This window comes from Pseudomicrostroma glucosiphilum (genome assembly GCF_003144135.1).
Source record: "Pseudomicrostroma glucosiphilum strain MCA 4718 unplaced genomic scaffold BCV69scaffold_17, whole genome shotgun sequence".
Taxonomy (NCBI): domain Eukaryota; kingdom Fungi; phylum Basidiomycota; class Exobasidiomycetes; order Microstromatales; family Microstromataceae; genus Microstroma; species Microstroma glucosiphilum.
In genome coordinates this window covers 302,585-315,864 of record NW_020289929.1, presented here as the reverse complement: position 1 = coordinate 315,864, position 13,280 = coordinate 302,585, and the positions used below count along the sequence as shown (strand labels likewise).

General features: G+C 56.4%; 3 protein-coding genes across 3 annotated transcripts in view; 1 reads left to right on the top strand and 2 right to left on the bottom strand.

The window, feature by feature from the left end:
* Window positions 1-3,388, bottom strand: part of BCV69DRAFT_295440 (Pkinase-domain-containing protein) — a gene marked incomplete at its 3' end in the record, with an annotated part of 3,531 nt that extends 143 nt beyond the window's left edge. Inside the window, exons 1-5 of the mRNA XM_025493908.1 lie at window positions 2,728-3,388; window positions 2,468-2,655; window positions 2,239-2,384; window positions 2,036-2,167; window positions 20-1,957 (exon numbers count right to left, since the gene is read on the bottom strand). Coding sequence (XP_025345474.1) covers window positions 20-1,957; window positions 2,036-2,167; window positions 2,239-2,384; window positions 2,468-2,655; window positions 2,728-2,917 — 2,594 coding nt within the window. The 5' untranslated portion in view covers window positions 2,918-3,388. The remainder of the gene's footprint in view (window positions 1-19; window positions 1,958-2,035; window positions 2,168-2,238; window positions 2,385-2,467; window positions 2,656-2,727) is intronic.
* A 277-nt stretch (window positions 3,389-3,665) lies between these two features.
* Window positions 3,666-8,700, top strand: BCV69DRAFT_285282 (TPR-like protein). Its single transcript, XM_025493336.1, has 4 exons — window positions 3,666-4,002; window positions 4,448-4,598; window positions 4,722-5,147; window positions 5,225-8,700. The coding sequence occupies exons 1-4, from the start codon at window positions 3,988-3,990 to the stop codon at window positions 8,404-8,406; spliced, it is 3,774 nt and encodes a 1,257-aa protein (XP_025345473.1). The 5' UTR covers window positions 3,666-3,987; the 3' UTR covers window positions 8,407-8,700.
* Window positions 8,701-8,711: 11 nt separating this feature from the next.
* Window positions 8,712-13,140, bottom strand: BCV69DRAFT_81486 (hypothetical protein). Its single transcript, XM_025495558.1, has 5 exons — window positions 12,670-13,140; window positions 12,393-12,594; window positions 11,833-12,311; window positions 11,185-11,770; window positions 8,712-11,109 (listed from the first exon to the last, which is right to left on the bottom strand). The coding sequence occupies exons 1-5, from the start codon at window positions 12,831-12,833 to the stop codon at window positions 8,803-8,805; spliced, it is 3,738 nt and encodes a 1,245-aa protein (XP_025345472.1). The 5' UTR covers window positions 12,834-13,140; the 3' UTR covers window positions 8,712-8,802.
* Window positions 13,141-13,280: the final 140 nt, after the last annotated feature.

Sequence of the window (13,280 nt, the reverse complement as noted above, 5' to 3'; positions counted from 1 at the left end):
CCCCCTCTCATATACTCACATCAATCTCGTCGCACACTCCAGGAACAAAAATGGGCTACAAACCTCCTTCCTCCCTTGGGGCACAGCTGGTGCCAAGCTAGGTTTTGCAGCAGCATTCTTCCCCAGGAGACGCCGAAGACTGGCGCGATCCACCACCTCTGACGAAGGTGGTGGAGCGCCGACGCCGGAGCCGCCGTTGGATTCCGTATCAGCGGCGGGAGGAGGAGCGGAAGCGGAAGCCGCATCAGCGATAGCTTGAGCTCGAGCCTGGGCTTGTAGAGCAGCTTGATCCAAAGCCTTCTCAGCTGCTTCTTGCCCTCCCTCAATCACCTCGCCTTCCCCTCCTGCTCCCGCTCCAGCAGCCTTCTCCCTCTTTCCTCCCTGCTCCGTATCCTCCTCTCCAGTAGGTGTTCTAATCTGGGGAGGTGTCGGGTCCAGCCTGACATAATTGACGTTTCTGAAATCCACGAGATAGTTTGCCGAATCGACCGAGTAGAGTTGAAGGTCCATGCGGACAATAATTTCCCCAACGCGCCAGCGCGTTTCGATGAAAAAGAGCTGCTCGGCTTGCCCGTCTATACCGCCTGGTGGGGAGGAGGAAGAGTCTTCCCCTTCTTCAGCGCCTGTAGCAGCACTACTGCCGTCATCGCCATCGCCAGCGCCACTCTGGGTGGCTGTCTTCTTCTTTGGCTTCATACGCCACTCCATCCCTAGAGCCTCCAAGGTACGGTAGAGCTCCACGACAATCTCCATTGGCGGTGAGCGTGAGCGAATTCCAAAGTGCCAACGAGGCCTTGGACGCTTCTGAGGCGCAGGTGCGGCTGCCGACAGAGGTGGAAAATTGGAGAAGCCAGCTCCAGAAGAGCCTCCTGCTGATGATGTCGATGCTTCGCTCCATGGCCGGCGCGAAGGGAGGCTAGTCTCTAGGATGGCAATACCGCTAGGAGCTCCAGCAGAGGCAGGTTGATCAAGCTCCTCGTCCGAGAAGAGGAGATCGTCCTCCCCTGCTCCTAGACCGTCGTCGTCGGAGAATTCAGTATCGAGACCGTTGCCATCGTCTTCTCCATAGCCGTCCATCATTTCGGAATCGTAGGTGTCAGAGGCGAAGGTCTCGTTGCCATCTTCCGTATATTGCGTCGAGGTCTCATCTTGATCTTGTGCAGGTGCCTGCATCTGTGAGCTCGAGAGACTGCCAGAAGCTTGACCAGAAGTCTCGCGGGTTCTTCTCCTACTAGGACGTTTGAGACTAGTCTGACGAGATACACCCTTTGCAGCTCCTTCTTTTCGCTCCTCCAATCCTTCTCGCCATGCTGGAGGGCTACCCTGAAGCCACACTTTCATGTCTTCCTTCAATTGCTCGTCGCCGTCCTGCTCAGAGTTCTGCAGGATCCTCCTCTGATCCCTAACGAGCTGATAGGCTACTTTCAGCTGGTTGTCTCCGGGCTGCTGAAGCAGATCCAGAATCTCGTCTTCGTTGAAGGTGACCATCTTTGCATTGAGCTCGTCTACAATTGAGCGCGAGAGGAAGCCCAGATCAGGTGAATAGATGCGACGCACACGCTCCCCCTGTGCATCCCCCTCTTGCGGATTGGACGCTCCTGAGCCCCTGCGTCCTTCCACGGGCGTCATGCCAAATTCGAATTCCTGGCTGCTGCCATCCTCGATTGCTGCTGGGGTAGATGGCAAAGGGAGGAGATACCGCGGAAGATCCTTTTGGAACCAGGGCAATTGGCGGATTTCTGCGATTGTGATACGTTTCACTGGATCGACGACGAGCATTGCAGAGAGGAGAGAGGCAGCTTCTTGGGGGAGATAGGATGGCAGAGTGTAGATACCGCTGTTGATCTTCTTGAAGAGGGTGGGAATGTACTCGTCGTCAAAGGGGAGCCTGCCACAAAGCATGACGTACAGGATCACACCACAGCTCCAGATGTCAATTTCTGGGCCAGCATAAAGTCTGGGAGAGAAGAGAGAGGGGCCAGGGTCAGTTATCAACTTTTTGCGGCGTTGATTGGTTGTTCTCTTTCCGACTCACTTTCCACTGATGACCTCGGGAGCAGCGTAATTGGGACTACCACAGGACGTCTTGAGGAAATCACCATCGGTCATGATATTGGACAGACCAAAGTCTCCGATCTTGACATTGTTATGCTCGTCGAGCAGCAGGCTGTAAACGGAGAGGGTTAGAAGGGTCAGCACGAGCCGCTCCTATGGACCTCACAGTTTGCGTGTACTCACTTCTCTGGCTTGAGATCTCGGTGAACAATCTTGTGTCGATGGCAGTACTCAATGGCACAGATAATCTGCTGAAACAAGCTCCTTGCCTCTGCTTCTGGCATCTTGCCCCTATCCACAATGTACTGGAAAAGTTCCCGTGGTGCATACTGCCGAGTTGTCAAAGTAGAGGAAGAGAAGGTCAGCATGTCGTTTCACTGATGCTACCATGGATCGGGTCTTGTCATCTCACCTCGATGACCATGATGATATCCCCCGGTGTGGTGATGACTTCGTATAGCTTGATGATATGGGGATGCCGTAGTAATTTGAGATATTGAATCTCCCTCTTGACTCTGGCGCCCATGTCTAGCGAAGAGATCTTCCTGCGATTGATAATCTTCATGGCTACTCGGTGTCCGGTGAGGGAATGTGTAGCCACTGTGAGGGTTTAGGTGTGTAAGGTGTGAGCGAGGTGACAGACACGAGAACTTCATCTGCTCTGCTACTCACGCTTGACCTTTCCAAAGCTTCCACTGCCTAATGTGCGTATGAGAGTGTATTGCCCAATCTTGACTGGAGGCTTAGAAGCCCTACCCGAGCCCGAGGAGGGTGGTGCGGGGCCTGGAGCAGAGGGGGCACTGGCATTGCGACTGCTTCCAGCGCTTGGCTGTTGGCGATGGTCTTGCTGTGGAGCTGCCATGGTGCACCAGGCAATGGCAGGTAGGAGGAGGAGGAGGAGATGTGGCTCGAGTAGCTAGCTACCTGCTCAGCGGCTGGAGCCCGGCGCGCGCTCGAGCAGTGGGATGGTGAGTGAGATTGCGTATATATATGCTTGATGTAGGGTGGGGTGAGGGTATCTATGTACGATGATGGTGGTGGTGATGGTGGGCGAGTGCGATGGGCAAGAGGGGGGATCAGGCTGGTCTTTGGTGGGTCAGGGTCTGCCTGTCTGTCCGGGAGTGAGTGGGCCCTGGGTGAGAGAGTGAGTGATCGATGACCACCAGTTGCTGATAGCGGCGGCTTCCTGCAGCCACAGGCGAATTGAGCGGAGTTAAGGCCCTCGCACGCGGTTCCGAGGGTGGCCAAGGCGTGGGTGCGTGGGTGGGGTGGGGGTGAGTGAGTGAGAGCGTGCGTGTGCGTGAGTGTGTGAGTGTGTGTGAGTGTGTGTGCTGGGACTCTGGCCTGGCTACTGATCCCTCTGCCTACGTTGTGCGATGTGAGTGCTACTCTTGGGCTCATCTTCTCTCTCTCTCTCTCTCCCCCGCCCTGGCTGATCTTGGCCCTGTGAATCAGACCCTTTTTTCCGTGCCTTTTTCACGCTGGGCTGCCACACTGTCCTGGTGCGCCTGTCTCTCCGCGTCTGCCCCGCCTCGCTTCCGTGCTGCTGCTGCTCCTCCTCCGCCCCGATGCGATGCCGACGTTGCACCCGGCCCTCGTCGTCGTCGTCACTGGCTACCCCGCACCACCGACTTCCCCACCTTCTACCCTTGCACTCTCCACTGTCTACATACCCTCGCCCACCTTCTCTTTCCCACTCCCACTCCTTGCACGCATCTCCTTGCCATCACCACCAACCACGATCTTTCCTCCATCCCCCCCACACACCCTCCACTTGTCCATCTGCCGCATCTGGCCCTCTGTCCGTCAATCAGTCCTTCGCGGCCGTCATTCCATCGACGATCCTTCGCCTCAGAGCTCTCTCTCTAGCTTACAACTGGCGCTTACCTTACCTTCCAAGACGAGTGGTGTAGTATCTCAGCGAAGCTCACCATGACTTCAAAACCTGTGAGTACAAAGTGCGAGCAATGCAATTCTCCCCCTCGATTGCCTTTGCGGGTGTAGAGTGGTGCATCCCCTCTGCCTCTGCCTGTAGCTTCTGCAGGCGCTCACCACCTCTTCGTTCTCTCTTTCCTTTCCCTGGCCCTATACCACATACTCTCCCCTGTCCCCATCTCATCGACGCAATCGTACACTCTCAATGCGAAATCGCTCTCAATCCGTCACTGCCATTGCCCGGACCAATGCTCGCAATCGCTCTAATGCATCCTTGCCTCAAACCAATGCATTCGACGATCCTTCCACCGAAACTCCTCCGCTTCCAACGCAACCTCAAAACCCTCTAACCCGCACTCAAACCGGCTTATCCGACCTCACCGTCCACACTCGTCCTCCATCCCAATTACGATCGCGCTCTCGTCTACGAAATATGGCTTCCTTCTCCGCCATCAAGGACAAGGCCGACCTCTATGCCAAGGAAGTGGATAGAGCTAGGCTCAGAGGTGACTGGACTGGAGACACAGTTGGGCAAGAGGCGAAAGGTAAAGGGGTAGGCTGGTCGGAACTGCTGAGGAAGTATGGAAAGCATAATAATACCAAGCAGGGTGAGTTGCTCGAAGGCTAGGCAGGGCGAAGCTGCTTCGAGTGAACAGGGATGGCGTTAAGGTCAACATAAGTCGTCTTGCCTTCCAGAGTACTGATCAGAATCACTCCCTTCCTTTCACCAGGAGCCCTCGCTATCATCACTACCGAGCAAAGCCTACGGAGCTCACTCGTCGCCTTTTACCGAGAGAAGGAATACAGCGACATTTCTCACGAAGCAGACGATGCCTCGCCCAAGGAGGGCAAGACTCTCTTCCCGCCCAACGTACCAGCAGATGGCACAGGCCATGGCTGGTCCGGTTCAGACTATGAAAAGACGGCCGCCCAGCTGGAGACCTACGCCTCGGACACACGTCATGACGATGGCAAGCAACAAGGTGTGGTGGCCATGTATGCCCACGCTCTCTTCACACTCGGCAGAGATGAAGAAGCCGTGGGGCTTCTGCATGACTCGCGCTTCTTAGAGACTGTCAATACCGATCAGGTCAGGCCTGAGGAGCAGAGTGATGAGTATCAGACAGCCCTGTTCATGATGGGCTTTGTCACCTACGGTGAGTAGCCGTGAGCGGCCTCGCCTTCCTTCGATCCGGCCTTTGAGCGCTGACAGGTTCTCTTCACTATCCACTAGGAATGGCAAATGAGCGTCTGCACACGCTGCGCCCAAATGCTGGCTACCACCCATTCGCTTTTGCTGGCTATGCACGAGCCATCGAGCTGCACGAAGAACTCCGTGGAGGCAGGAGAGCCAAAGCCTTGCCAGGTTTGCCAGAGGACGAAATCGAACGGTGGGCTGAGACTGCCCTCTACCGTAATGCCCTGTTCAGTGTCCGAGAGGGCGACGTATCCCTCGGCCTCAATGCTCTCAGAGCGTACCAAGCGCATGTCACTCGCTGGCCAAAGGACTTCAGGCTACCTCAGCGCAATGTCATCAACCGAACCTACCTACGTGAGCTCAACACCGGTCTCGAGCTAGGCCACTATGCGCCTCCTCCTGCTGCGCCAGGCAAGAGTCACGACGACTGGCGGAGTCAAGCATATCAGCGAGCTGTCGTGGCAGGTGTGGCGTCTCGTGTGTACATTCGAGACTTTGTGTCTGAGCGAAGCTCCAAGTCAAACATGGGCAAGCGACACGAATCCTATGGATATGGAACAAAGTCGTTGGCATCTCGAACGGTCTCGAAGCGGAGACCTTTCCCCTTCAGGAACCTGGGCGCGCCTTCGGATCTCTGGGCAAATGAGATGCAGACAGTGTCCAAGATGGCCGCTGCCAATGTTTTGCGCTCCTCTGACTTTCCCAGGGCTGGCAAAGTCAACTTGTCTGCGCTTCTGCTAGCCGATGAGCTCTTCAAAGGATGGCAGTTCAACGGAGAGCTAGGAGGAGTGCACGCTGATGATCTCGTAGAGAGCATGTATACCCTCAGCCGGCTCACTTTCCACTCTCAGCGCATCAGCCGACACCTCTTCACTCTACTTACGGCCTCTCAAGCTTATGCAGAAGCACGATGCGCTCTAGAGCTTTACATCTCCATTGTAGACAAGGCTCGTGAGGGAGATGCGGCGGGCTCGGCTGCTCTGGTTGAAGAGAATGCCCTGCGGGAAAAGAAGCAAAAGGAGGAAGGCTACGATCTAGACGAGGTCGTCAAGAAGGAGAAGGAAGAGGAGGACAAGGACCCAGAAGAGCAAGAGAATGGTGACCAGAAGAAGAAGGAGCATGGAGGTGGAGTGAGCGAGAAAGCAAAGAAGGCAGCGAGCCAAGTCTCGGTGGATTCAGACAATGACGCTACCTTCGTTGCTACGCTCCTCGCCGGAGCTCACGTCCTCGCCAAGTACCTCAATGATGCTACCGCCGCCGACTCGATGGCAAAGAAGGCTTTGGCCATCATCACAAAGGAAGAGAAGAAGGAGAAGGAGAAGGAGAAGGGAAAGGAGGAGGAAGAGGAGGAGGAGAAGGAGCAGGCCACCCCGGACTTCAGCCCTGAACACGTAGCTCGCGCATACAGGATTGCGGGAGAGGCTCGAGCCAACTGGGGCCTCAAGACTGTTGCGCCCGAGAAGCTGGCCGCCATTCAGGCCGAAGCTCTAACCTTGCTTGAAGAGTCCCTCCGTCTGGACGCGCAATCAAGCGAAGGATGGTTCGCCCTGGCCTATCTGCAGGCGCAGATGGGTGAGACCAAGGTAGCTATTGGCTCGGTCAGAAAGGCAATTGAGCTGGAGCCTGCAAATGTCAAGAGCTGGCACTTGCTGGTCCTCCTCGTCTCTTCCACAAAGGACTTCAAGGCTGCTTTTGAACTTGCTGAGGTCGCCCTCGATGAAGCGGAAGCCGACGATGAGGCGGATAGTGCTCAGCAAGTGAATCAAGCTGCCACTATGAATGGCAATGGTCACACCAACGGGGAAGTCTCACAGCCCTCGCGGACACAGCTATTGAGCGTCGATTTCCCTCCTACGACCTTGGAGCGAGCCGAGTCTACTCTCCAGCTCATGATGACGCAGAATGCCCTCGAAGAGCTCATCTCCGGGGCCGACGTGGCCATTGCATCTCAAAAGGATCTCTTCCTCTTCTTCCACGATCGAATCGCCTTCCACCTCGAAGCGGGTGCGAGCAACCGTGGTGGATTGCCAGCAGCAGCAGCAGCAGCAGCGCAGAATGGGTCTGCTGCTGAAGCGTCACACGCGTATGGTCTGTCGAGACTGCTGAGTCGTAGTGGTCAGGGAAAGAAGGGAGATGCTGGTCAATCTGGCCTGGGCCAGAGTGGGGCTGCCACCAACGGCACTAGTGGTAGCTTGCGTGGAATGTCACGAAGCGGATCACAGGCACAGCAAGGTGGTCCAGAGGGGGAAGGGGCGATCCCTCTCGACGGTCCTACCGGCCCCAGCATCAGCGCCGGCAACGGCAGCAGTAGTGCTGCCACTGTCTCGCCGCAGAACCCACTAGGCACCTCTGCCACCCCAGGCGATGCCCGCAAGCTGTACCAGCTTCACCGCGAAACTTCTCTGCTGAGCGACCTCTGGCTCCTCTCCTCTGCCTCTTTCCGTCGAGTGGGTCAGCTGGCCCAATCGCGCACTGCAATTCAAGAGGCAGAACGTCTGGACGCCGGCCGGCCACACCTCTGGACTCAACTTGCTCTCCTGAGTGAAAAAGTCGGAGAGGTAGCCCTAGCGGTAGAGGCATTACACAAGGCTCTGGCGTGTGATAGAGACTATGTACCGGCGAATGTACACCTCGCTCGTCTCTTCCTCACGAGGGGGGATGAAGTCCTTCCTGCTACAAGGCCCAATACCTCTCTTCACCAAGGAACAGAAGAATCCCCTTCCCACGCAAAAGACTCGACGCGTAGTAGATGTATCGCAGGCGATCTTTCTGACCCCGAAGGGACTACCGGGAGTGCCGGAGCTGGGGCTGGAGCCAACCCGAAGTCCTCTTCGGTAGATTCAGCCCGTACAGCCCTCGCGGCGGCCTCTGCCTCTGCTTCCGCTACCGCACCCGCAGACGCTTCGAGCGTAGGGGACGTCCTGGATTCTGCTGGTGCAAAGAGTATCGCCACACTCTGTCTTGCCGAAGGACTACTCTTGACCACCACTTCTACCCCTGCAGCGAGCGCAAGCGGAGCCAGCGGAGCGAGCGCAGCGAGCGCAAGCGGAGCAGGAAGTAGTGGAGTAGGAGGAGCACAAAGTCCTGAAGCTTGGTTATTCTTGGGACAAGTCTATGGACGTACAGGTAGGAGGGAGAGGGCTCGAGAATGCCTCAGGTATGCTTTGAGATTGGAAGAGAGGAGAATGGTTAGAGATTTGAGCGTGCTGGGACTTTAGAGGAAGAGGAAGAGGAAGAGGGCAAGGGGATTGAAGGATGGATGGATGGAGGAGACGAGGGATGGGGAGGGAGAGGGAGAGGGAAAGGGGTTGCGGCTATGCTATGCTTTTATTTTGCTCCTGGTTCTGATTCTGATTCTGATTCTGATTTGGACGAGGCGAGGAATTTCCTTCGATACCAGCAGTACACTCGAGAAACTTGTCTTGTCTTGTATCTTTTTCCATCTCGATTCTATATCTCTCTTCTATTGAACAAAAAGGGGGGCGTTCTTTGAAAAAAGTCGTATCAGTCGTGTCCAGCACTCGTCGTCTCTGCAGCTTCTGCTCTCTGCTCTCTGCTCTCTTGTCTGTCTACAATCCCTCACTCCAGCATCTTCCTTCCTTCGCACTCACTCACTACTCTCCCCTCAGCCTGATATACTCCTCAAGAAAAGCCCCGTAAACGGCCCACACGTCCAGATCCGCCACGGGACCACGCTGGAGGTCCAGGAGTCTCTCAGACTCGCGACGTTGAGCGTCGAGCTCGCGCTGGTGGGTTGCCCAGAGGTGATGACGACGACGACGCTGCGTCTCCTGCTCGTGGTGTTGCGTCTGCGTCTGCGTCTGCGAATGAGAGGACACCGGGAGATCGGTGTCGTTCTTGCACAAGGGATCAAAGTAGGCGAGGGAGAGATCGTCGAGAGGTCCAGAGGAGGCGACTCCCAAGGCAGCTCTGCCAAGCTCTGTACTATGCTTGTTTGTCTGGATCTGGCCGTGTAGCTGCATTGGCTGCGTGTAAGCTGCACCATCCTGTATATGCTGTGCAGAGCTCTGTGATGTAGTGTGAGCAGTGTCGGATAGGATTGGCGGGGAGAGAGATTGGCCCTGTAGCCAGGCTCGCATGGCCTTCTCCTGCTTGGACTCGGTGGGCGTCTCGCGACTGCCCTTGCTACGCTCCTGGGCGTTGCCTTCTGCCTTATTGTTGCCCATCATCATGCGCAGAGCTAGATCTTCTTCGATTCCTTCTTGAATGGGAGCACCTCCCATGCCGCGCAATTGACCGGCCTCGTAGTCGTGGGCGACCACATACGACGAACCGGAGCCGGACCTCTGACGTACATCCGACGTCGACAAGCTCGACGACGAAGAGCGGAGCATACTCGTCGCATTTGCAGCTGGGTTGATCTGCGTCCAGGGCCATCGACTAGTGGTACCAATGGTGTGCAGCGTCGTTGACCTTGGTCGACCGGTCATCGACGTCCCGCTGTTCGAGCCAGCCATTTCGCTGACGGTAGCCTCGCTGACGAAGGGTTTGGCGTCCGGGGAGAAGGCAGAGGAGAAGGAGTTGCTCCTGCTTGGGGCCACAGAGCTCGACCATTGAACCTTTGGACCGGTCAAAGCGGTCCCAGTACCGTCCCCACCGTCTCGACGAGGAGCATCGCCCCACGACGATGCAGAGCTAGAGGAAGCACGGCTTCGGCCAGCTGCAGCTGTCCCTACCGGTTGGAAGGCATTGGTCATGGCAAGGGAGGAGCTGAAGTTGGGTGCTGATGTCATACGACCGAGCACAGAGATTGGACGGTCGAGCTCGTCTACAACCAGTGTCTTACGGACATCAGTGGGCGTCTGTTGTGTTGATAGGTCCTGAACATTGCGCGGCGTCGTCATATCTTCCTCACCCTCATCGAGAACAGTCAGCAAGGTTGGATGGAGAGGCGCAGGCAGATTCGATGAGGTGCGTGGTCGCGAACCAGCTACCATCTGATGCTTGCCAGTAGTGTCATGCGACGTTGCCGCGGCCGCCCAGGCATTGGCTGACCTCAGTCCAGTGTTGAGAGGTGACGAGAAGTAGGAGCTTGAAGATGGTGAGAGGATCAGACTGACAGTGTCCATTGCAAAGGGCGAGGAGGAGCCGGAAGAGAGTGTCGATGCTCGACTTGAAGTCGACGAGCCGCCAAATGCAGTAATCGGGGAAGAGCTGGATCTGGCGCGACCACCCACTGGTAGCTTGGAAGGGTTGGTCGAAACCGAAGATGGTGTAGCGTTGGCCATCTTGCCCGACGTATCGACGGGGTGCGAGGCTTTGCGACTGAGCGCGTCTGTCATTGCGTCGGAAGGGGGAGGAGTCACAAGTGTGTCCCGTCCGCTGAGCTTGTCGAGCAAGACATTATGGAAGCCGGCGAACGTGTCGCTCTTCTGCTCGGCTGACTGCGCCTCTAGGGCAGCGAAGGCAAGGTATGCAGCACCAAGCGCAGCTCGCGAATGAGAGACTCTGCTGCTAGTGTGTGCAGCTCTGCCATGGCGACGATCCTCTTGTGCCTCTTGCTCCCGGTGCGTAGTCCAGGTACCTCCGAGGATATTTGCATAGCACTCCGCCATACCACGATTGTGAGCTGCTTTGCCCCAAGCAAGCACTCTTACAGGGCACAAGGTGACATCGTAAGGGTCGAATCTGAGAGCACCTCCTACGCCGTGATAGCCACAGGCGAAGTCTACGTTGCTGGGGACGGGCTCCAACGCAAAATATCCAAAATCGTCAAAGAAGGAGGAGCTCTCTCGGTCGCCAGTCCAGATACGACCGATGCTGGAACGGACGGAGAGAGCCTGACCTTCGATGAGACAGCGAGCATTGGCTCTGAGGTCGCTGAACTCTTCGACGCGGATGCCCATTTCGTATCGATTGAGGTCTTGTCTCGTCTCAAAGTTCTTGCAGACAGAGTAGAACTGCAGGGACACAGGGGCAGGTCAGCTCATAAACTGTATGCATCCAGAGTCTCGGTAATTTTCCCTTCCACTTACCTTGTTGTCCATGCCTATGGATCCGCCTGCACAGACTGCGCTCATGAGCTTCTGGTATGCATCCCAGTTGGCGTTGGTGTAGACGTCTCTGATCGTCTTGCGAGCACGTCCGGCTCCAGTTGCCTTGGTGACCACCAGATGAGTACGAGTAGACGGCTGGAATGAGCTTGACACATGGTGTGCATTTGAAGATGACTGGCTTGCAAGTGGATGTGGGACAATTCTAGCTCCGGGGATAAAGACTGGCGTAGTGGTCGGGACGATGAGGTAGTCGTCGTTGCCAAGTTCGAGCCCAACATCTCCATGTTGAGGGAGATGCGAGAGGTAGCTAGCCATATGAGATGGTATAGGAGACATCACGACGCAAGATGGGTCGAAGTGAAAGCGCTTTGTAAGCCAAGGCGAGGCTCGCCCAATGGAAGCTGTACCTTGTCGAGCTGTACCAAGAGCTGCTTTGAGGCCGTCTGCAGAGAAGACGTCTTGACGAGTGTTGCTGGAATCGGCGACAACAGCGATGAGCTCCTCGTCCCATTGCTGGCTGTTGACATTGAGGAAACCAGTCATGCTGGCTTCGATGGCCGAAGGTCTGTCGATACGGGCGTCAGCCTGGATGTTCGCAGTACCTCTTACCACTTTCTTCAGACTCACCCAATGATCTTACCCGTGAGGACACAGGCGAAGAGCGTGCCCAAGTCAGCAATCCTCTCCGTGTGAGCGAGAGCCACTGCAGCATCCAGCTGGCTCCGGCCAGTCTGTGTCGCACCGCTTCTAGCTGAGGACAAGGCAGCTGCGAGCTGGACTGGCAGGCTGTCAATGGTCAGTGGTCCTCCCAATCGTCGAGCTAGGGTGTTCCGAAAGCTCTCCCTTGACACGAGCCTCTCCACGGGCATGTTAGGGTCCCGTCTGATCCGTTCGCTTCCACAATCGATGAGGTGCAGACCGACGCGCTCGGCGAGACGGTTCTCAAGGTGCACAAGGTCGCCGAGCTGAGGAGTGACGAAGTTGTGCAGTAGGAGAGGGTGAGCCAAGAAATCCGAGTGATCGAGCTGGATATGTAGAGGCTTGTCGGGAGAGAGATTGTGTAGGACAGAGCCTCCTGAAGTGGAAGTCAGGACGCGCAGGTCCGGCTGGGCAGAGGAAAGGTAAGGACATGGATCCAGGAGATCAGCGATGGAGGCTCCAGTATCTGCGCATTGGAGAATACTCACAGCTGAAGCGATGGAGATAGCGACTATGCTAGAGGCTAGGGGGAGGCTTCCCTCCACGTGACCACCCGGTAAGGCAGTCGATGAGGGCTTGCTCAGCCATTCTAAGCCTTGGTCGAGAGCTTCCAGGTAGTCTCGAACGGCAAATGGCGCCGCATGAGAGCCAGAGATGGCCTTGCGCGGCTGGCTCGGGTCATACGCTGCGCTACTGAGGGATGCAGAGGACGACAAGGTTGAGTAGGCGCATAGATAGCAAGAGCATTCATCTAACTATACGTACTCGTATGTCGCGTCGCGTCGAGGCTCTTGCATGTTTACACATCGCAGGGGTATGGTAGTGGAGTTGATGACGGCGAGTCGGTCCTGCGAATCGACGAGTGTCACGTTGATTCTGTCTGGACAGATTTCGAGGGACAGGATGAGATGGAGGTGTGGCGCCGCCATGGCGTTGAAGAGGACGGATGGTCCTTGTCGATGCTGATGAGCCTACAGTGGGGCCACAAGGAGTATGGGCTATGCGAGGAGGCGAGGAGGATGATGTGTGGTGGAAGGGAGGTGGAGGGGTCTCATACAGCGAAGGACAGATGGCGTCTGAACGTCGACCTTGATAAACACCGGACGCCAAGAGAGATTGAGGCACGGAGAGATCCGCAGGAGGGTCATTGACTCCAACCCTCGTCGTCTGCCGTGCGCCCGCTTCACCCCCTCGGGTTTAGGTTTCTTCCTGTTCCAGCAGCGAAGAAGGGGGGTAAAAGGGGAGAAGTGGCAACCAGGGACACCAGGCAGGCCTCGACGTCGTTGCTGCAGGGAATACAGTGCTTTGCTGCAAGGCACCGGTCTTCGTTCGTCGTCGTCCTCCGAGGCTTAGCCAATCAATGTATCTCTTCTCCA

Excerpts from the sequence above, each read along its gene's own strand:
- BCV69DRAFT_81486 (XM_025495558.1), bottom strand. The coding sequence starts at position 12,833 with ATGGCGGCGCCACACCTCCATCTCATCCTGTCCCTCGAAATCTGTCCA. Across the intron at positions 12,312-12,392 it reads CTATCTCCATCGCTTCAGCT|CCGGACCTGCGCGTCCTGAC; the intron begins GTGAGTATTCTC and ends TCCTCTGCCCAG. Across the intron at positions 11,771-11,832 it reads CTCACGGGTAAGATCATTGG|ACCTTCGGCCATCGAAGCCA; the intron begins GTGAGTCTGAAG and ends CCGTATCGACAG.
- BCV69DRAFT_285282 (XM_025493336.1), top strand. Across the intron at positions 4,599-4,721 it reads GCATAATAATACCAAGCAGG|GAGCCCTCGCTATCATCACT; the intron begins GTGAGTTGCTCG and ends TCCTTTCACCAG. Across the intron at positions 5,148-5,224 it reads GATGGGCTTTGTCACCTACG|GAATGGCAAATGAGCGTCTG; the intron begins GTGAGTAGCCGT and ends ACTATCCACTAG.